Below are 22,910 nucleotides of genomic sequence, written 5' to 3' on the forward strand. Positions count from 1 at the left end.
AGGCGATGGGTTCATTCATCCTCACAGAGCGGACCTCTACCTTCAATTCGACGTGGTGAAGAAGGAAAGCGGAGACGCGTTTCCCGCAGCAGCAAACTTGATACTCGTGGACAACTTCGTGCCTCACCTGTTCTCGCAGGTGGAGGTGAGGAAACACAACACCGTCATCGACAGAATAGATTATCCAGGCATCACGTCGACGGCGGTGGGAACGTTGAAATTATCCAAAACAAACGCAGCGTACTACCAGGCCGGGGGATTCGAAGCCGGGACCAAAATATCGACGAGAAGTCACACGGTGCTCTTTCCCATGCGTCTGCTGCCTGGTTTCTTCTCGGACTACAAGGAGATCATGTGGAAGGGAGGACTGAGGGTTACGTTTCGAAGAGCGGCCAACGACAACGACGCACTGATGCGATACGCTACTTTGGGTCCGGACGGCACCACGCCGATAGCCAACACTTTACCCGAAGCAGCCAAGTGCGTCATCCAGAGCATGGAATTGAGAATGCCGGTGGTGGAATACGAAACGAACTACGCCCTCAAGTACAAAGCGGAGATCTTGAAAAGTCCGCAGGTGCTGATTCACTTTCACGGTTACCAGTGTGTGCAGAAAATAGCGTCGGGAAGTCACATGGAATTCGACGTAACAACGCAGTTCAACAACATACAGTTCGACATGCCAGATTTCGTCGTAGTGCTTTTTCAGACCGGGAGAGACAAGAATCAGGAAAAAGATTCCAGCAAGTTCGACGACTGCAAGATCAAGAACGTTTATCTGAAGAATGGGCGCAACGAAGTGTTCCCGCGCGAGAATTACAACCTCGACGTGACAAAAAACGATTACCTCAAACTTTACGAAGCGTTTTCGGCTTACAAACGCGTGACCGAGGGAAGCGTGGACATGTACTACACGCCCAGCGAGTTCAAAGCACGGAGACCCATGACCGTCATCAACACATCTAAGAGAAAGAAGGTTGTGGTCAACGATCGAACCAACATCAAGGTCGTCTGCGAGTTCCACGATGCCTTGCCCGAGGATACCCTATGCAGTGTCATCCTGATTGCAGAGAAGTCCTTCGCCTACGACGTGAAGAACGAGAGGGTCACAGAGCAGTTTTAACAAGTTTTTTAACATCTTTTCTTGCACAATAAGAAATTTTCTGCACTAGCACAATCAGTTACAATAGCACAATACGAATTTCACTAGTTCAGATCAGTTACAAATGTCAATTTCATTAGTTATCAGTTACAATATCTTTTTTGCACTATAGCACGAGACAATCAGAAAATTTGCACAAAAAAATTTGTTGTTGTTTTTACACGTGAAAATTAACAAATAAAATTTCTTTTTTATCGTTTCAGATGCTGTCGAAACATCAAAAACACATACACACACACTAGAAAAAAAAAGCATGCAACTTTATTTGTAACACACACATATTCTCCATCTTCATCAAGAAAATATTATAATAAACATAATTATTTTTATCTATATCTCACAATAAAACTCTATATCCAAAAATATCACAACATCAAATAACACTAGAGTCGTTAGTACACGTTGCATGCATTACGGAGGTCCTCTGTAGGGTTTCATGGAAGTTTGGGGGAAAAAAAAACACGTGAAACTCTACAGAGGTGCGGTTATCTAGAGCCGCAGCCGTTAGAACCTTTTTGGGTTGGGCACCACGCACCCTGGCGGGGTTAGGGGGCAGGTATTCTAAAAAACAACAATTATTATTTTGTTTGTTTGTTTGCGTCACAATACATAAGCGCGTGCGCGCGCGCGCGCGCGCGCGCGCGTGTGTGTGTGTGTGTGTGTGTGTGTGTGCGTGTGTGGCACATCGTTCCCCCGAGAGAGGTTTACAAAGGTCACGATATACAAACATTGGCCCCCGGGAGTTGGAAAATTATTATATGGCGCATTCGCTCATTACTGTTCTCAGCTATAAGTTTTTTCTCTCTCTCTAGCCCTTGCCAACTGGTAATGCTGGTAATACTGTGTCCGAAAATAGGGGGGGGTTTATACCTTACAAGAGCAAACCATTAAAGCAAGCCCCACCGAGCTTTACTTTCGGGTGTAGTGTTGCCAACACTGCGAGAAAAAAGTTGCCAACTCCTTGCTTTAGGTTAGGTTAAACCAAAAACCTTGGTGATTTTTTCGAGTGAGGAGCTGGCAACACTGCGAGAAAAAGGTTGCCAGCCCCTTGCTTTAGGTTAGGTTAGACCAAAAACCTTGGTAATTTTTTCGAGTAAGAAGCTGGCAACACTGCGCCATCAAATAGAGCTCATGCCTTACGGGAGAAATCCATTAAGGCGAGCTCCTCACTTCAGCTCCTCACAAGAGGACGTTCAACCGGGGCACTACCTCTACTTACGCCCGTGAAAAATTATATATAAATAAGACTTAAGCGTATTATCTGCTTTCATGTCAGATTTTGCCAACCTGTGAGCTGTAGTGTTTAGGTGACAAGCGACCTGCTCAAATATGATACTGTTGACAATATTGTACGTCCGTGAAAATTATATATAAATAAGACTTAAGCGTATTATCTGCTTTCATGTCAGATTTTACCAACCTGTGAGCTGTAGTGTTTAGGTGACAAACGACCTGCTCAAATATGATACTGTTGACAATATTGTACGTCCGTGAAAATTATATATAAATAAGACTTAAGCGTATTATCTGCTTTCATGTCAGATTTTACCAACCTGTAAGCTGTAGTGTTTAGGTGACAAACGACCTGCTCAAATATGATACTGTTGACAATATTGTACGCCCGTGAAAATTATATATAAATAAGACTTAAGCGTATTATCTGCTTTCATGTCAGATTTTGCCAACCTGTGAGCTGTAGTGTTTAGGTGACAAGCGACCTGCTCAAATATGATACTGTTGACAATATTGTACGCCCGTGAAAATTATATATAAATAAGACTTAAGCGTATTATCTGCTTTCATGTCAGATTTTTTACCAACCTGTAAGCTGTAGTGTTTAGGTGACAAACGACCTGCTCAAATATGATACTGTTGACAATATTGTTCGTATATTGTATTGTATAGGAGACTAGAAGCATATAATTTAGCGAAAAAAAAAACCCAAATAAGGTCATAGAAAATAGTTTAAAAAAAATTAACAATTATATTTTGCATTGCACAGCATTAGGTATTAAATAACATACCCCCAAAAAATCTCTGCATTATGCGTTCTGAAAAAAATTGCCCTACGTGCCAAATTACTATGTCAAGTAAAAATTTTCAAAGACACTGTCGTACTTGTATGCCGGGAAAGCGAATATGTGCAACCAAACTGTGCTCTAAGTGTGGAAAAAATTTTTCTATTGCCAACTTCAAGCGACACCAGCTTACTTGCAAGAGCACTGGAACATCTCTACCGCAACCTTCCAAGCGAAAGGTAGAAGTAACCTCCCTCGATGCATCGCCACCTGCCAAACGCGTCAAGCTGGCGAAGAAAGCAGACCGATTTGCGTTTGAGCATTTATTAGAAGACTTTAACATAACATCAGACAGCTTCTGCGATGTGCGTAGTTTTCTGGAGAGCGAGCGAGCTAAGATAATATCCATCCTCAACGATGCATTGGCTACATACTCCACTAAATTCTATGCTGTGCTATGCTGCAAGTATAAGAAACCGTCTGATGAAATATATAAATTCTTCCATGCCACAAAAGCAAAAACACTGCATCAGGCAGATATCACTGACCTCGACAGCATCTACGACAAGTTTGTCGAGGAGTTTGTGGCAAAGCACGAGGAGCATCAGGCTAAAGGCTCGGGCGGTTCGCTGTGTGGCGACCCCCACGAACTTCGTCTGAAACTTAGCAAGTCCCTGCCACTGGCAGGGTCTAGCTATATTGCCCTGCCACCCGAGGTTGAAGCAAGGAAAGCTGTTCTCAATATTCAGAACAAAGACACCAAATGCTTCCTCTGGTCGGTGCTGGCAGCATTGCACCCTATACCTTGGGAAAACAGTCCACGCTATGTTTCACACTACAAGCAGTATGAGTCGGAACTGGAGGATGCAATGGCCGGGATTGCCTACCCTGTAGAAGTCTCGCATATTCACAAGTTTGAGGTTCGTGCTCGTGACTTGTTGGGCCTGCAATTAGCCATCAATGTTTACGGTCTCACCGAGAACAAAAATGAGGTCCACCCCATCCGGGTGAGCAACGTGAGCAACAACAACGAGGTACGAGAAATCAACCTCCTGCTCATCAAGGACGAGACCCATCACCATTACACCCTTATCCGTTCCCCCTCTCGGCTTGTTTCGAGCCAACGGAGCAGTGATAGTCGCCACGTCGAGGTGTGTCGCAGGTGCTTGTTTACATTTCATAATCGAGAACAGCAGGATTACCGGCGCATCAGAGGACCCAACATTGCTGCTGAGAAGCTAGCTCGCCACATGCTCTACTGTGGTACCAACAAGCCTGCACGAACTATCCTGCCCGAACCTGGTGCAGTAGAGTGTTTTCGCATGCACAGTGCTATGGTGAAGCATCCTGCCTATATTGTAGCAGACTTCGAGGCCTTTCTTCAACCTCTGTCTAACTGCGAGCCCAACCCCGAAACATCCTCTACCATTCCTTTCCAAATCCACGAGGCCTCGAGTTACTCCTATGTTGTGGTGTGGCGAGACCAACATATTGCCTCCGAGCCCTATGTGTATCGCGGTCCCGACCCGGTCAAACACTTCCTGGAGAGAATGCAACAGGAAGGCATCAAGATAGGGAAGGTGCTGTTGGCCCCCAAGCCCATGCTGCCTCTGTCTCCGGAAGACAAGCATCAGCACGAAATGGCTCTAAATTGTCCTGTTTGCAACTCGGTCTTCACTGACGATAACAAAAAGGTCCACCACCATGACCATTATGGGAGCGGAAGCTACATTGGCCCGTGGTGCAACAGATGTAACTTGAGAGCCAGGGACCCGCGCTTCATACCGGTCTTTTTTCACAATGGCTCGGGATATGATTTCCATCACTTGGTTACACATCTAGGGTACGACAATGCGAGAATCAATGTCCTGGCACAGAACGAGGAACGTTATATTAGCATCAGCAAGTGGGTGCCGATCCCCGACTCAAGCAGCAGCATCGAGCTTCGGTTCCTCGACTCTCTGAGGTTCCTCCAGGCAAGCCTCGATGCTGTTGCTGGGAAGCTCAGAGACGACCAACTAGCCATTACCACATCAAGTTTCCCGAACTTAGATGTCGCACTCATCAGACGTAAAGGGGTCTACCCCTACGAATACGTCACCGACCCTTCCAAGTTCGAAGAAGAGTTGCTGCCTCCCCAGGATAAGTTCTACAGCCAACTGAGAGGTTCAGGTATTACCGACGAGGAGTACAAGCATGCTCAGTCTATGTGGGTCAAGTTGGGTTGCCGAACTTTCGGTGATTACCACGATGCATACCTGAAGCTTGATGTGACGCTTCTTGCCGATGTGTTCCAGGCGTTTCGGGCAACTGCGATAAAAATTTACAACCTGGACCCTGTATATTTTTACAGCCTTCCTGGACTGGCATGGTCGGCCATGCTCCTGCTGACTAAAGTTAAACTTTCACTTATCTCCGATAATGATATCATGCTTTTCATCGAGAGAGCTATCCGGGGCGGCATGGTCCAAGTGTCGCAACGCTTCGCACACGCCAACAATCACCACATGGCCACTGGTTACGACCCCTCCCAACCATCAAGCTACATCATGTACACTGATGTGAATAATCTTTACGGGCACTCCATGATGCAGCCACTCCCAACAGGACAGTTTAAGTTGGTTGATCCTTTATACCACGACATCGAAAAAGAGTGCGACGAGTTTGGGTTTTTTGCCGAGGTGGACCTTGACTTCCCCGAGAAGCTGCAGGATACATTCTGTGACCTTTCGCCTGCTCCGGAAGTCAAGTGTCCACCTGGCTCGGATCAACCGAAGCTCGTCATGGACTTGGAGCCCAAAAAGCGTTATGTGCTACACTACCGGAACCTCCAGTGGTTAATGCAGCAAGGGGTCTCGGTCAAAGCAGTTTACCACGTGCTCTTGTTCAGGCAGTCTCCATGGTTGAAGCCGTACATCGAACTGAACACCAAACATCGCACTGATGCCACTTCGGAACTTGATCGCGATTTTTTCAAATTAATGAACAATGCGGTATTTGGGAAGACCATGGAGAATGTGCGAAATCGCGTTGATGTGAGGTTGGTGACGAAGAAAACACAGTGTCGTCGACTTGTTGCAAGCCCGCTGTTCAGGTCTCGAACAATTTACAACGAACAGATGTCTCTGATTCACATGAACCGGGGCAAGGTGCTACTCAACAAGCCCATCTATGTGGGAGCTGCAGTTTTGGATCTGAGCAAGTTGTGCATGTTCGAGACATATTACGGCATACTACGTGCACACTACAACCACAATATCTCGCTCCTCTACACAGACACAGACAGCTTGGTGTACCATGTTCGCACGGCCGATGCGTATGGTGATATAGCCAAAGTTCCAGCTCTTGTCAAGCTCTTCGACACATCGGGCTATCCCCAGCTAAACCGGTATGGAATTCTGCCCCGGAACAAAAAAATACCTGGCAAACTCAAGGACGAGAAAGACGGGGATGTGATTGTGGAGTTTGCTGGACTTCGTGCCAAAGCCTATGCGATCCGGGCTGAGGGTTCTGTAACAAAAAAGGCAAAGGGTGTAAGCAGGCAAGTGGTTCGGGAGCACCTCAAGTTTGAGGATTACCTCGAGTGCCTCAGAACAAAATCGCCCATTCTACAAAAAGAGCATCGTATCCAAAGCGTCGATCATGTGCTTACAACTAATATTGTCAGGAAAGTTGCTCTGGATGCACACGACGACAAGAGGTGTATTCTTGAATGTGGGGTCCATACACTTCCGTGGGGCCACTATCGCCTCCAAACTAGTAAGACCTGCCCAGAGTGCAACAAAAAGTAATAGGCAATGCGAAAAAAAAACAATTTTAATTTACTTCCACTTCCTCGATTACATGCATGCATGGCACAGCAAAATTAAACTTCTGGAAACTGCTAATTGCAATTTGTACTTATATATATAAAATTCCACATTTCTTATTGTGTGCTATTTTTTTTTTTTTATTTATTTAAAACTGTTCAGTCACTCTTTCATTCTTGACGTCATACACAAATGTTTTCTCTGCAATAAGAATGACACTGCACAGAGTATCTGCAGGCAAGGCATCGTGGAACTCGCATACAATCTTGATGTTGGTACGATCGTTGACCACCACTTGCTTTCTTTTCGTGGTGTTGATGACGGTCATGGGTCTCCGTGCTTTGAATTCTCTGGGCGCGTAGTACACGTCCACGCTTCCTTCGGTCACGCGTTTGTAAGCCGTGTAAGCTTCGTAAAGTTTGAGGTAATCGTCTTTGGTCATGTCGAGGTTGTAATTCTCGCGCGGGAACACTTCGTTCCTACCGTTCTTCAGATAAACGTTCTTGATCTTGCAGTCGTCGAACTTGCTGGAATCTTTTTCCTGATTCTTGTCCCTCCCGGTCTGAAAAAGCACTACGACGAAATCTGGCATGTCGAACTGTATGTTGTTGAACTGTGTCGTCACGTCGAATTCCATGTGACTTCCCGACGCCATCTTCTGCACGCACTGGTAACCGTGAAAGTGAATCGGCACCTGCGGACTTTTCAAGATCTCCGCTTTGTACTTGAGGGCGTAGTTCGTTTCGTATTCCACCACCGGCATTCTCAATTCCATGCTCCGGATGACGCATTTCGCTGCTTCGGGTAAAGTGTTGGCTATCGGCGTGGTGCCGTCCGGACCCAAAGTAGCGTATCGCATTAGTGCGTCGTTGTCGTTGGCCGCTCTTCGAAACGTGACCCTCAGTCCTCCCTTCCACATGATCTCCTTGTAGTCCGAGAAGAAACCAGGCAGCAGACGCATGGGAAAGAGCACCGTGTGACTTCTCGTCGATATTTTGGTCCCGGCTTCGAATCCCCCGGCCTGGTAGTACGCTGCGTCCGTTTTGGATAATTTCAACGTTCCCACTGCCGTCGACGTGATGCCTGGATAATCTATTCTGTCGATGACGGTGTTGTGTTTCCTCACCTCCACCTGCGAGAACAGGTGAGGCACGAAGTTGTCCACGAGTATCAAGTTTGCTGCTGCAGGAAACGCGTCTCCGCTTTCCTTCTTCACCACGTCGAATTGAAGGTAGAGGTCCGCTCTGTGAGGATGAATGAACCCGTCGCCTACGTCCACGTCGTATTCGATCTCCCTGTTCGCTTCGTTCAGATTGGCGAACGTGCGACGGTTGGGAGGGAAAGATTGCAATTCGTAACTTTCGATTTGCTCCATTTTACATGTATGGTTATTTATTATACGTTGATCTCCACGATGGCCGTCGTAGTGGCACCTGCGAAATCCACCACGTCTCCTTTCTCGTTCGTCACCACCAACTCTATGTCGTCTATGCGGTTGCGACATACTGGAAAATAGATCGGCGAAGAGGGCGTGTAGATGATCGGTTCCATGAACTCGGAACTTGGTTTGAAAGTGGCTATGATTCCCGTCTGCTTGTGACTTCCTAATAATCCGTCCGAAGATTTCGTGATCATACCTTCCGCCACGTTGCAGTGTACGTTCAGAGTCTCTATGGCCAAGAATTTAGGAATGTTGGTTGCTACGTGCTTGATGCCAGCTTCGAGCTTTGGGTGGTTGTTCTCGAAACCTAAAAGTTCTCCCATGGTGCCCAGGTCCACGGTCTCCGTCGCGGATAGGATTTCCACTCTGTGCGTGACCGAATTTTGAGAAAGGTATGTGCCTTTGGGTAATTGAGCTTGCAAAGTGGAAAGATTGTATTGTCCTGGCGTGACGACGATGTGTTCGCTTCCGACGCTAATTTTGTTGTTGTGCTGCGTGACGTTAGGTATGAGGTACATGCTGTAGAATGCACGCAGAGCCACGGATTTAGGATAGACGATGTCGTCGTGCAGCGTGAGTTTCAAGATTGAAGATTCGCTCGTGAGATGGAACACGCCCATCCTAGTGATGCTGTTTGAGGTTCCACAATGCTTTCTGGAAATCCTCGATCGTAGGGTTATTTATTTCAGAGAGAAACGCGAGCACGGAGAGGCAGAGATGGCCGCAGTTCACGTCTCCGAAATTTTGAATGCGTTCGTCGTTGTAGTATATAGAGGTTTTGTTCGTTTTCAGATAATGAATTAAATTTGTAGGTGGAACACCTCCGAAAGAATCGAAAACGAATGCTTTATCATCATTTTTGTGGTAACATATCCAATGCGTGCCTGGATTTTCTTGACCGTCCAAGTTGACTACTCCGCATTCTCTTCTTTTAACGCTTGAAGGTAACGAGTCGGACATGAAAACTCCTCTGAAGTGTTTGATTCGTAACGGTCCGATCAGAGATTCAATGTCTCGGTTGGTGAGTGCTGTTGTTTCTTTTTTTTAAACTTCTTCATCACGCCCTTCCCCCCTTTCTTCTCCATGGCCAGGTTGTGACGTTTCTGTTCTTCCAATTCCGCTTTGTTCTTCTTCGAGTCGATGACGGTTTTCGCGATGGCGGCACTTCCACCGGCCAAACTTCCCACGGCCCCCAATGCTGCTAGGATGGCGGGGATGCTGAATATGAAACCTCCGATTTTTTGCTGTTTCCGCGAACGCTGCAATCTTTTCAATTGAGGTGTGCTGAGCAGCAATTTCATTCCGTGTCCTTTCGACAAGCAAGAACGTTTCTTCTCACGTTGTTTCTTGGTAAGTAACCCATTGAGGGCACCTAGATTTTTAAGATTGGAGTATGGTATCTGGTACACGACACCCTTGGGCTTCATGTTGATGCTCTATGTGTTATTTTCACGGTATGTTATTTATATATATATTCTGAGATTTTTTCTTGTGTAGTTTTTTTACGGTATGTTATTTATATATTTTCAAGGCCTCGCAGTCGTTACACAAATTCTATTACGTGCTTCGTTTTCTTGCCAAGAAGTTCCTTTGTCCCCTTGTACACGATTCGAGTTTTGTTCTCGATTAAAATAGATAGCTTCTCGTCGGATAACATGTTAGCGTATCGATCTGGTAAAAATAGACTGTATTGTGCGTTGAGCAACAGGCGTACCTTGGGACCATACTGGGTAGAAACGATTGAACCGGTAGTTATCGTGTAAGGTTTGTCGACTTCCAATTCCTGAATTTTTACATACTCGACTGACAAATTTAGCATTTGTTTTAATGCTTGGAGATCACTCATTTTTTCAGTCGTCATATCAAAAAAAAATTTCAGAGTGTTAGAGAGAAATTTAATTGTTTTTTTTTTCACGATGTGTGTTATTTATATATACCGAAAATTATTTTTTTTCACGATGTGTGTTATTTATATATCAAGTTTTTTTTTTTTTTGACACGTATATATATTATTATTTTTTTTTAACAGAGGAAGAAAGTCCGTGCTTCGGAAAACGCGATGATGTGCGTAATGATATCTTCCGTCTCCTGCTTAGACTTGCGCCAATCTACTGTGTACCGTCTTCTTCCCTGCCTTGCCTCGTGCAATTCATCTAACCTTTCGTTTAATTTTTCCCCTGCAGCCGAAAGCAGAATGTTGAGATCACCGCACCTCAGGCCGCTGATCTCCCGAAGATGGTCCTTGAGAACCATTTCACAAGGGATGCGAAATTCCGGCGTCGTTCTTGCTATGATTACAAGTTTCCCTACATCTCCGTTTACTACTTTTTTGAATATTTTAGATAGTAGCTCGGGTGGCAAATCAGTTATACGAGACATGTTGTTATTATTATTATTTTTTACTCTATGTTATTTATATACCCCACCCCAATTTTTGTTTCGTGTTCATGGCGATGGTGGTACCCAGTGCGGCGACCCGTTCACCCAGCGATGCGTCTCTGCTCACGAACCTTTCGAAAGCTGCGTGCTCTAACTTTCTGTCTGCTTCGTGACGTGCATCCAGATCCGTCTGCGTGGTGTTGTAAGCGATGTCGTGATCTTTGCATGCGGCGTCCAACGGATTCACACCCTTGTCTCCTCTCTCCAATCTTTTCTCGAGTTTGGTACCCGGTCCGCAGTACTGGTAGCCAGGTAGATGCATCTCGAAAGGTAACTTGTTGATGATGTCGTTCACGAGTCCCTTTCCTTCGGCCACGTTCCAAAATTTCGGAGGCAGCGTGTTGATGATTTTGATCAGGTAACCTATGCCCTTGTCGTCGTTCACGATGAAGTTGGAAAGTTTCGTGCTGATCATGTCCACGATGCCAACCTTCTCGTTGTAGAAATTACGATTGCCTGCATTCTCTTCGCCGGCTATCACCAACAATCGGTCCACGAGTTTCCTAACGTCGTCCACCCAAACGAATTCTTTGGGTAACGTGTTGTAGCGTTTGACGCCGCTGCCTGTTTTGACCTGGTTCCAAATCGGTTTGATGAGATTCCTGTACTTCTCGCCGCTGCTCGATTTCACCCTATTCTGCGAGGCGTCGTTGTTCTGGTACAAGGCATCCGTCATGATCAGAATTTCCTTGTAACTTTGGTAATCTTCGTCGGTGTAATCTTTCGGCTGCTTTTTGGCAACGAGTTCCCACAGTCCCACCGTACCCGGATACCTGTTCCAACTATCCTTGTCGCCTAAATTGACTTTAATGTCGTTGCCTTCGAAGGTCACCTTCGATTTCCCAATCTTCCACACCACACCGCCGCCTTCGCTGGTTTCCATGCTGGGATACAATCCGAACACTTCATCCTTGTCGAATTTCCCCGTGCTCAGGTAGTCTCGTGCCAAAGGTCCCAACTCGATTTTATCCGAAGACGTGCTGCCTATGGCTCGACGTCGTGCCGGTGCATCCTTCAGTTCGAACGGCGTCGAAGGAATGCTCGAAATAGGCGTGGGTACGGCGTAACTTTTAGCTGCGAGCGGTACGAGTTCGTTGATCAAATTTTTATTTTGTTCCGTGACACTTTTAATTTCTTTACCTAGACTGCTGATGGCATCGATCACGGGTTGATCCTGACGTTTCTTCTCTTCGTAGAATCCGCGATTCTCGGATTTCCAACCTTTGAAGCGTTTCGCGAGGTAATCGCGAAGCTTGAGATTTTCGTCCTCGATTTTTCGTTTCGTCATGACGTTATTTATACACGTCGTTTCTCACAACGTTGCAACGTTTAGAAAGTCGTTGATTTTGTTTCTGTATTTTCCGTCGTTGGGTTTCCTCGTCATGTCGATCGTCGCGAATCCGAAATCATCACCGTTCCAGCAAGTAGAGCAGCAGCGTTCCGAAAATTGATTGTAGTTCATGTCTCCGCCTACGTAGTCATCGTACGCGTGCTTGAGGTTGGTGTGATCTTGACGAAACAAACATATGAAATTAGCGTTGTCGCGTACTCACTGTTTTGGAATTTTGGAAAACGTTCGAGCTAGGTAGAAGCAATCCATTCCTTTGTGACGACCTTGCGTAAAAAAGTTGCGAATTTCATTTTGATTTTCCAGGATGGCGTCGTCGAACACAACGACTGAATTTTCACGACAATCGTCGAGTGGTTTTATTTCCGAGGCGAACGTTGCAATGTCCAGACCATCGTACAGTTTCATCAGTTGCTGGTATTTGGATTGCTCCAAACTTTTCGAGAACACGTACAGGTGCCTGTTCTTCCAATCTAACCAATTCGGTGCGAGGAGAAAATTGTCCACGAGCAGTGTCGTTTTCCCACACCCCGAAGGACCTACGATCAGACAGCGGATGCTGTCGGGAAGCAACTTGCCGTTCTTTTTTTTTCTCGTTTGACTTTCCGGATCCGGTAGACGCTTCACCACGTTCCACGTACTCACAAGATCACTTCGTCCGCGTCGATCCAACTCTTTTCCGGAAGTCCCAGCCATTTGACAAACAGTTTGTCACCTTTCCTACGCAATACTTTCTCGATGAGGTACGTGTCGGGGTGTTTCGTTTTAGAGAGTTCCTCTTCGTAAAATCTTCCTTTCAAAATCTCGCCGCTACTATCTTTTATTATATACGTGTGTCGGTTTCCGGGTAGAACTCGAACCACCGTAAAGAGTTCCGTGCTCCAATTTTTTGTGAATCCCTTCTCGAAGGTGCGTTTGAATTTGCTGATCCTCACCTGGTCTCCAATTTTGTATTTAGCTTTTTTTGTCGTGGGTGTGTACTTTGGACAGTAAACTGTAGAAATTAAACGCTGCTCGTCGGACTTGGTAACGTCGGCTGGCTTCATGCCTATCGTTCTGTGTACCGTATCATTATAGGTGTCGACGAGTTCCGGCAGGATGTCGACCCATTTGTAATTTCCCCGAAGCGTGAATCGTTTCCACATGTGTGTTTTCAAGGTTCGATTGAATCTTTCCACGATGCTGGCTTTGATGTGACTAAAGGTCGAATAATGTTGAATCTTGTGTTTTTGAATAAACTTTTGGAATACGGCGTTGTAAAATTCTTTACCGTTGTCCGTTTGCAGAAACCGTGGTTGTCTGCCGCCGCTTTCGCGAAAAATTAATTTGAATGCTTCCGTGACGCATGTTCCCGTTTTCGCCTTCAAAGGTAGAGCCCATGCGAATTTCGAAAATGTGTCTATGACGGTGAGGAGGTACGTGTTGCCCTTGTTCAATTTATGTACGTTTTTCAAATTGCCGCTACTCATCTCCACGAGGTCGCTTTGCCAGAGGTCGTCGATGCCCTTGGTTACCACAGCCAAACGTTCGTAGTTACGGCGTGCAGGTTTATGCAATTCTTCGACGATGGCTTGCCTAGACATTTTTTTTTAGAGATTACGTTTCAAGAGAAGCACAAGCGTGATGGGTTTCAAAGAGAGTGGCACTTCGCTCGTGTTTTGAATGATCAGCTTATCGCCGGCACTCACGTCGAAAACGGTGAGATCTTCGTCTTCGTGTATTTCATATATGTTGCGCGTTTCGTTCCAACGTGCCAGAGGAATGTTTCCTGCTTTCTGGACATCACGATTCGATATCAAAGTCATGGTGGGAACGCTAGCTTTTCTACCGTGAGACCAGTACGAAAATTCGTTTATCTGAATCGTGCCATCGAGGAGAAACTTGTAGTACGGATGATAAGGATGCAACATGTACAGTTTGTTACCTTCGACGAACGTGGAGATTCTCTGTTGATTGGGTACGCTGTTGATTTCGATGGCTTGCAGAGAATGCAGTTTAGCGAATTTAGTGTCGACGCCGAGCAGATTACTGTGAACTTGTCCGAGTTTATTTTCGATAGGCAGCAAATGCTCGATTATGGTATCCGTTACGGCAGAAAACGACGGTTTGATTTTCACTTCCACGTTCAACTGCTTGTAGTTTTCGTTGAGTTCTTGCAACTTGGCACCGAAAGAGGCCAGCGTCGATTCCTGCGTGGATTCCAGCACTCCAACTTGATCTCTGATGTTGACGACAATGTTCTGAAGGTTCTCGACTTGATTCAATTTCGAGCTCTTCTCGGTAAGATCGTTCACGATGCTTCGCATCTCTGTAAACTGCGTGTGAAGGTCGGCGACGCTCTGCGAAGTGGGCAGCGTCGACACCAGCGAACTAATTTCGTCTCGAATCTGTTCCACGTTCGCCGTTTCCGTTTCTAGTCGTTTCAGCATTCGAGATATGTTTCTTTTCAAAGCGTGCAATTCTTTGGAGGTGGGGAGATTGGCCACCCTACTCTCGAGATCGCTCAATGAACTTTTGATGTCGTTCGAATCGGATAGTGCCGTCACCGCCGTTTTCAATTTTTCCAAATCTTCGCTCGAAGGCACGCTCGTCCGTAACGATTCCAAGTCACCCTGTATGTTGTCGAGTACGTGATGAAAATGAGCGAGATTCGTTTCGACGTTCAAATTTTCTAAATATTCGATCTTCTGCTGAACCGTGCTCAACGTGTCTTGAATGCTCGTCAACGCTCTTGCTTCAGCGTGAATATTTTTAATTTCTTCGTTGATCAATTCCAAGGACGCCTGAAGCGTAGCGATGGTGGTTTGAATGTGTTCGAAATCTTGATAGGCCTCCAATTGAATTTTTATGTTCGCGACGCTTTTACCGATGACCTGCAGTTCGTCCGACGATGGTAGGTTCGTCATTGTATCTTCCAAAGTCTGCAACTTGGATTTAATTTCTTCCAACGTGCTGGTGAATTCTTCTTGTAATTTGGAAACAACGACATGTAAGCGTTCTGCGTCTATATCGTTCACGACGGTTTGAAGTTCAGAGAAATTCTTTTCTATTGCGGAAGTTCGTTCTTCGATTTCGAGTTTCAATTTTTCCAAATCTTCATTTTTCGATTGAAATTGCTGTAATTTGGCCAAATCATTTTGAAGCGAATCCACGCTCAACTGTATATTTTGAACGTTGTCGTAAGAAGGTACGTCGACATAATTTTTTATCAGCGTCTTCAGTTCGGAATCGATTTTCAGAATGGGGTCGAGACATTGCGTTTGGAGCGTAGCGATTTCCGACTCTAAACTTTTGTTTAAGATCTCCTGCAAAGCAATCAAATCGGTCCTCAACTTCTTAACTCGAATGTCCAACATGAGAATCTCTTCTGCGTGGTCTACACGCTTGGTGTTGCCGAAAATGTCGTTAGGCATTTTTGGTTAACGGTTATTTATAATAGGATAAACGATTCGTAATTCTACAAAGAGAGGAATGAGTTTGTCGTAATCTCCGAGAAGTTCCATATAAAAATAATCTCCTGCAGAAACATCGTACGTAATGTTAGAAAGCATCTTGTCGTGCTTGATTCGAAAAATATTCTTGCCGGTAGAAATTTTGATTTCGCCTGCGTTTTCCGGATTCACGGTGATTTGAAGTTTCCCGTCGATCGGAATTTCGTAGAAATGTAAATTGTTATTAAAAACATAAAACATCTTGCCCACATCGTCATTCAGTTTCGTCCAAATGCTGTTGAGATGAACAATCAGTAAACCATTGAGTTTAGATAATACGGAAGGTAAGAGGTTATTGAAATTTGGCGGTGCAGTCTCCATGTTGATCTGTTTGCGGAAGCCAAAAAGATTCATTGTCCTTGTTAGTTATTTAAGAATACGGTCAAAGTTTTTTTTTGTAATGACAGGCAAAGTTTTTTTTGTTTGCTTGCGTCACAATACAGGCACGCGCGCGCGCGTGTGTGTGTGCGACATATTGTTCCCGAAAGAGGTTTACAAAGGTCACGATATATAAACATTTGGTCCCACAGTTGGAAAATTACGATAAGATGCATTCATCCCTTCAAGGATGAGAGAGTGCATTCGTCACAATACACGCGCGTGCGTGTAAAAATTATACACCGTGAAAAGCTACGACGAGTTGGAAACACTGCTGGTAGGGTTAACATACACCATAAAAGGCTACGCCTCGCCCCCGAGTTGGCAACACTGCTTGTGAGGTTAACATACACCGTGAAAGGCTTCAAAATATCATATAGTGGAATTTTTGTAGAGTGGGTTGGCAACACCGACGAGTCTTGAATTATTATTTGAGGCTCGAATCATCATTTGATGCTCGAAATCATTATTTGAGGCTCGAAATCATCATTTAATGCTCGTCGGTGTTGGCAATTTCTATTTGTAGGTTAGCTTAGCCAGTGAAAGATCATATAGTGGAATTTTTTTTGGATGGGTTGGCAAAACCCAAGCCTCAAAAAAAAACATCCAATAGAGTTGCCAAATATAAAAAAAAACAATAGGTCCCCCTCATAAAAAGCTACAGTAAAAACCCACAGTGTCGCCAACACTAGGCCCCCAACAGTGTTGCCAGACATAAAAAATACATGGACCCCTCAGACCCTTTGATGAAAATTTACAGTGAAAAAAACCCAGTAGGTTAACAACACTGTCAAAAAATCTACGGTAGTGTTGCCAGATGTAAACAGGGGGCAATAAACCCCCCCCTCATAAAAGGCTACAGTAAAAACCCACAGTGTTGCCAACTCTGTGCCCTCAAAATATACATCATAAAAAGCTACGACGAGCCTCAAATGATGATTCGAGCATCAGTGAAAAAAAAACCAGTAGGTTAACAACACTGTCAAACTACGGTAGTGTTACCAGATGTAAACAAAAAGCAATAGACCCCCCTCATAAAAGGCTACAGTAAAAACCCACAGTGTTGCCAACTCTGCCCTCAAAATATACATCATAAAAGGCTACGACGAGCCTCAAATGATGATTCGAGCCTCAAATGATTATTTAGAACCGGGCCACCTGCACTACTAATCATAATATGCAAAACTTTTTTTTGAGCACTGTAGTACTTTACACGGAAGCATTTTGCGAAACATTTCGGCAAGCTTTTGCAATTACAATGTACGTACGTATAAAACAGAGCATTCCCTGACATTCGCTACGAGACTCGACGGCAAGCTGCCAGGCATCAGCCCTTGTCTTTCCCGGTGAACGGGTCAGCGACAGTCGCTTGAGTCGGCTATTAAATTTACAGTTTTCATATTGTGTACTAACTTTGACTACAGAGGGTGTTGGAAACGATGTCCCTCTGCTGCAACACATTCCTGGCATCTCCGAAGGAAATTGGCATTTACACGTGCAAGTTCGTCTACTGTAATTCTCCCGATTTTTCGTACAATAATATCTTTTTAACTCACGGATAGTGTGCGGATTGTCTTTGTATACTTTATTTCCCCATTTTTCTTTCCACTTTTATTCAGAACTGACCCTGTTACTCTAAACTTTTCTACGAGGTTTAATATAAGCGACTGTCGCGGAACCGTTCACAGGAAAAGACAAGCGCTGATGCCGGGCCGCTTGCCGCCGAGTCTCGTAGCGAATGTCAGGGAATGCTCTGTATATACAGCACGAAAGACACGTTGAGTTACACCCTCTATGGAGAGTGCACGGTTTTAAAAGTTGAAACAATTAAAATGTTGTTCCATACGTGTACTGTGTAAGTTATAAAGTATGTATTTAAGCAGCCGCATTGCTTTCTACCTAAAACCATTTAATAAGAAACTTTATTCCTCTCGGTTGAATAGTTATAGTCTTTTAAAAATGTGAAGTGATACATTGTTTACATCTCACGCGGCCGCCATTACATCTGCACTCATGACCTAGAGGTCGCCTTTGATTGGTTATACTATGAAAAATGCTACGCAAATAGGATCGATCCTATCCTTGAGAAATGCCATGGCATCTGAAATGCTATAAGATTTTTCACTTTACACGGTAGCATTTGGGTCATGGCACAAATGGTAAGAAAAATGCTAAGAAAGATGCTTTCGTCTAAAGCGGGGCATACAGCGAACTCACCTGCTCCTCAGAGATCGGTAGTTTGACAAAGGAAATTATCCATGTCACAGCTTCGTTGCAAGGTGGAGTTGTCAAGGACCCTTCGTAACTCACAAAACCATGGGCCAAAGGGTTGAAGAGGTTTCCCAAATTAAGATTCTCGATAACGGTCGAACTCCCCGTTTCCTGGATCTGTTGTAGTGCCTGTACGACTGGCTGAAATGCTTCGTTATCCTCTGGCACTATCTGCAAAAGTGAACCAATTGGTAGGTTGAGCCAATTCATAAAAACTGCGTCTATGCTATTCTTCATTATTAACTCTTATTTCCCTATACTTTTCTTACAAACATTACCGATTTCATTTACAATTTAATGATCCTGCCCGCAGTTAGTCCTTTCCGCCTTTTTAAAATTGTACTCGAAACCAGATACACGTCCGGTTGGCTTCCTCGCGAGTTATGTCACATACGAAACTGGCGTTCCAATGAAGACTTAACCCATACCTGAAAGAAGAACGCTGCTACAACTATTCCATCCTTGTACTGGAGAGCCCTTTCTAGGCTTCCGTACCGCCCCTTGTAGTGGACTAGGTGGGCTTCAAGTGGCAGCCTGAAATTATTAAGAAAAACAAAAACTGAAGAGGGTAGACTGTAATGCATTTTAGAACAGCAACTGTTTACATGGTTGTGTCCTAATTGCGAACAGTCCTAATTGCGAACAGTACCTGAATCGCCCTAATTGCGAACACATGAAACTGAGAAATATTTCCACGTCCTAATTGCGAACACACAGAACTGAAAACCTGTTTTTAAAAACAGGTAAGGGTAAGACACGAGATTTCTGGTCTTTGCCAGCGCCAAAGGAAGAGAGACTTTGAATACCAAAACATATTTTTTTAAGGATGAAACGTTCAAAAGCTGTGCTACCCAGTTTTCTTGGATATATACTATACATGCAGACTTGGGAAGTACGAATTTAGAAGCAAATGTACCTCTAGTCTTTGCGTTCCCATCAGACAAGAGGAAAGACATTTATTTACGGTTGTTTCGATTAATCTTGAGGGAAATACCAGAGTGGAACCCTGAAACGGCGAATATTGACTTCGAGGCTGCTGCTATTTCTGCTTTAAAAGAGGTTTTAACCAAGATTAACATTCACGGTTGTTTTTTCCACTTTACACAAAGTCTTTGGAGCAAAGTTCAAGAAATTCGCATGACTACATCTTACAAAGAAGATGAAGAAATAAAGAGGAGCATCCGTATGTGAGCGTCTTTAGCTTTTCTAAACCTAGAAGATCTTGAAGAATGATGGCTTCATATTTACGAGCAAGCTCCTCGTAATGAAAACCTCTTGAAGTTCTTCGACTATTTTGTGGACCGGTGGCTCGAAAACCTCTTACTGCCAAAAGATATGTGGAACTGTTTCAACAGGAGGCACCGGACAAATAATGCAGTGGAGGGATGGAATCATAAAGTCAACAGCGAGCTTGGTAGGCCACATCCAAAAGTAGCAGAGCTCATTAAATCCTTAGAGGCTGAGGCAGAAAAGTCAAATGATATAATTATGAGGATGGAAATGAACCTGGAAGGCTTCAAGCGGAAGAAAATATATGTTTTGTTGGACGAGAGGATAGCAGGAAGCACTGACAAATACAAGGACACTGGTGATATCCCTATTATTTTAAAAACAATATCATGTGTTTTGTAATTAGACTTATTGACATATTATTAATTGACAAAGCCATGAATTGTATTATTAATTGAATAAGATCTTTTTGTACAATATGTATAATATATGTATTTAGACGATTGTATGTTACAATTGACATGCTTCAATTTGAGGTGTAACTTTTACACCACCAGTGACCCACAGGCCACTGACCAGTCTCAAGTGTGGCACTGAGTTTCTTTTAAAATATAGTTAAAAGGACTCAGGAAATTGAGAGAAAGTTGTAGGTTACAAGCCAGAAAAATGTGTTCGCAGTTAGGACGAACCCCTTCGAGTGTATTCCTGTTCAGGCAGGAAGTGTTCGCAATGAGGACTGTTCGCAATTAGAACAATATACCCAATGTTTTCAAGATACCATCAACTAACTAGTTAATCTTAATTTTTTGAAATAGAAATAAAAAGGGGTCGTGATTGAATGGGACTTTTAATTACCCGAGTGCATCAGCTTAGTCTTTTTCCTGGTTGGTGGCTTTTTGATGTAGGGCATTATGGTCAAACACTCGAGCCAGGCTACTCACCTTTTCCCGTCAAATGTATGTTCGCTTCCTACAGATGAGTTGGGTCCCCAATGGAAATGGATGTTGGATAACAAATACGTGTTACGCAGAACGCTTCCAGATATTGACGGTATGATCTCAGTACTTACGGGCTCGTTTTTACTCCATCTCGGGCTCAGTTTAGCTATGGAAAACGATAATATACATTAGTATTAGTAATATTCGTTCTGCACAATTAATGAGTAATGAAATCTTGGCAGATAGCAACGTGTCTGTAGTATGATTATGGTTTACATTAGAATGTAAATACAGACTAGACCAACAGGTGGTGCTGATACTTCTAAATACAGTATTCTAAAGAGCCTGAATGTTAAAACACAGAGAAACATATTGCTAGGGAGACAAATTTATGGTAAATAAAAAATGAGGAGAGCGGTAAATAAAATGTTAGATCAGCGGTATATACCAGCGGTGGAAAAAAAAAATTGGCACAAACTTTTTCATTATGAGAGGAAACAACATACAAAAGAGCTATAAATTGATAAACTACTTCATTTTTATGTACTGTACACATACACAAGTAACAAACCAAAAAGAAAACATCAACACAAAATCACTTCATTTCTAAATTGCATATCTCAAGTGATCTATTATTCATTTTATGTATTTAAGGGATATCCTTGCTGTCCAACAAATAAAATAATCACTACTGCACATACGCAAACACATGTTGAAAATCACATGATGATAAACAAAATTAATTCATGACTGAACACAAATGACACCATTGTTTCCCTTGATGTGCGGGAACAGACTAATCTTATTGCTGCTACAGCTAGCAAGTTCAATGAAACTGGAAGTTGAGTAGACATTCGGGGAAAGAGAGGAATGCAGCTTGACAGGGAACGAAGTTTTGGAACTGAAATTATGTGCATGGGAAATCCCAATTTCCAGTGTCTTCCTGATGTGATCGAAGATAAAACGTTCTTCAGCTGCAAGTGGTAGGAAACTTTAGGCAAAGGTTTCGTTACAAAACGATAGTTTGCGCGCACAACCTCGATTGCCGGTTTTTGCGTGTTTTCTACTTAATTTGACAATATTTCACGGTTATTTCGCGAAAAAGCGTTCATTTCGTGGAAAAGCACACATTTCGCATTACTTCGCGAATAAAACTCATGCATATTTCATCATTGTGGGTGTAGTTACGTGCAGAATGTTCAAAATTACATCTTTTTTTCACATTTCGCGATTTCGCGCATCGCGAAAATTCAATGTCCCTACATATTGCTATTAAAGAAACTGTAGCTTTAAAAAATTAAATTTCAATTGTTATGTATGTACCATACACCACACCCGTTGTTTCTAAGCAAAAATATACTTACATAGACTAAAACTGACTAAACTGAACACCATCGTACACACACAAAATTTATAGGATATAATATAATGCATGTGAACGAAAATAATACAGCGTTGATGCATGGGCGTATTCATCGGGGCGCACTTCCCTTTTAGAAAACTAGACCGAAAAATAAATTGTTCATTGTGGTCTTTCCGTTGTAAAATAAAATATTATTATTATATTAAGTTATAAAGTTATTCTCTTTTCAAAGTAAAGCATTGTACGATTTCGAATTATAGTATGTTCCTTTGATTTTCCTCGGAAAGTGTTGCCCCCCACACCCCATCCCCGGAAACAATTATGGTTCTCCATGCCTTAATTGACTACTGTTATTCAGTGTATGACATTTTGTGATATATATATATGACGATAGACATGATAATTGGTTTCACATATGGAAATATAAAGATTATTATTTACATTTGTGATTTAATTGTATAGGCTATGTCATCCTGTGACTACCATCACAAGCATTATCTACATGAGATTTAACTCCATATACGCCATCCCTCATTCATAATACAAGCACTATATGCATTCCAAGAGTATTTACTAATAGCTCGGTCGTTGTCGCCTTGTAATCAAGGGGTCCCGGGTTTGATACCCGGTGGAGGCACATAGTGGTTCGGATTCCACTTTAAACTGTAGGTCCAGTACCGATTAGCCTTACTGTGCACAAAGTGGACTTAAACACCAACTCAAACCAAACTAATAGCTGGGGGACCGATCATAAGCACCGATAAGTCAAATTATGGCTGAGCCGATACCACTTTGAACCGATACAGATACTCTTACCGATACCCATCGATACCGCTATTTGAAAATTGCAATAATTACAATTTGTTCAAAATATTGATCAATGTTAGTGTGTAAATAATCTTCTCCTATTATATGCATGAATTTACCAATACATTTGCTTTAAAATATTCAAGAATTACATCAGAATATTAAAATAGATGCTATTTAATTTTAAAAATAGTTTTTCTTGCATAATTTGTGCA

At 43.4% G+C, this 22,910-nt stretch overlaps 1 protein-coding gene across 1 annotated transcript in view; it reads right to left on the reverse strand.

Moving 5' to 3' along the window:
* The window catches only part of LOC145978363 (carbonic anhydrase 2-like), a 54,517-nt gene that overhangs the window by 19,965 nt on the left and 11,642 nt on the right, over positions 1-22,910 (reverse strand). Inside the window, exons 5-7 of the mRNA XM_083110964.1 lie at positions 20,529-20,691; positions 18,786-18,891; positions 18,304-18,528 (exon numbers count right to left, since the gene is read on the reverse strand). Of these exons, the coding sequence (XP_082967090.1) occupies positions 18,304-18,528; positions 18,786-18,891; positions 20,529-20,691 (494 nt within the window). The remainder of the gene's footprint in view (positions 1-18,303; positions 18,529-18,785; positions 18,892-20,528; positions 20,692-22,910) is intronic.

The sequence above is a fragment of the Lepisma saccharinum genome, chromosome 24, assembly GCF_977018435.1.
Source record: "Lepisma saccharinum chromosome 24, izLepSacc3.1, whole genome shotgun sequence".
NCBI lineage: Eukaryota > Metazoa > Arthropoda > Insecta > Zygentoma > Lepismatidae > Lepisma > Lepisma saccharinum.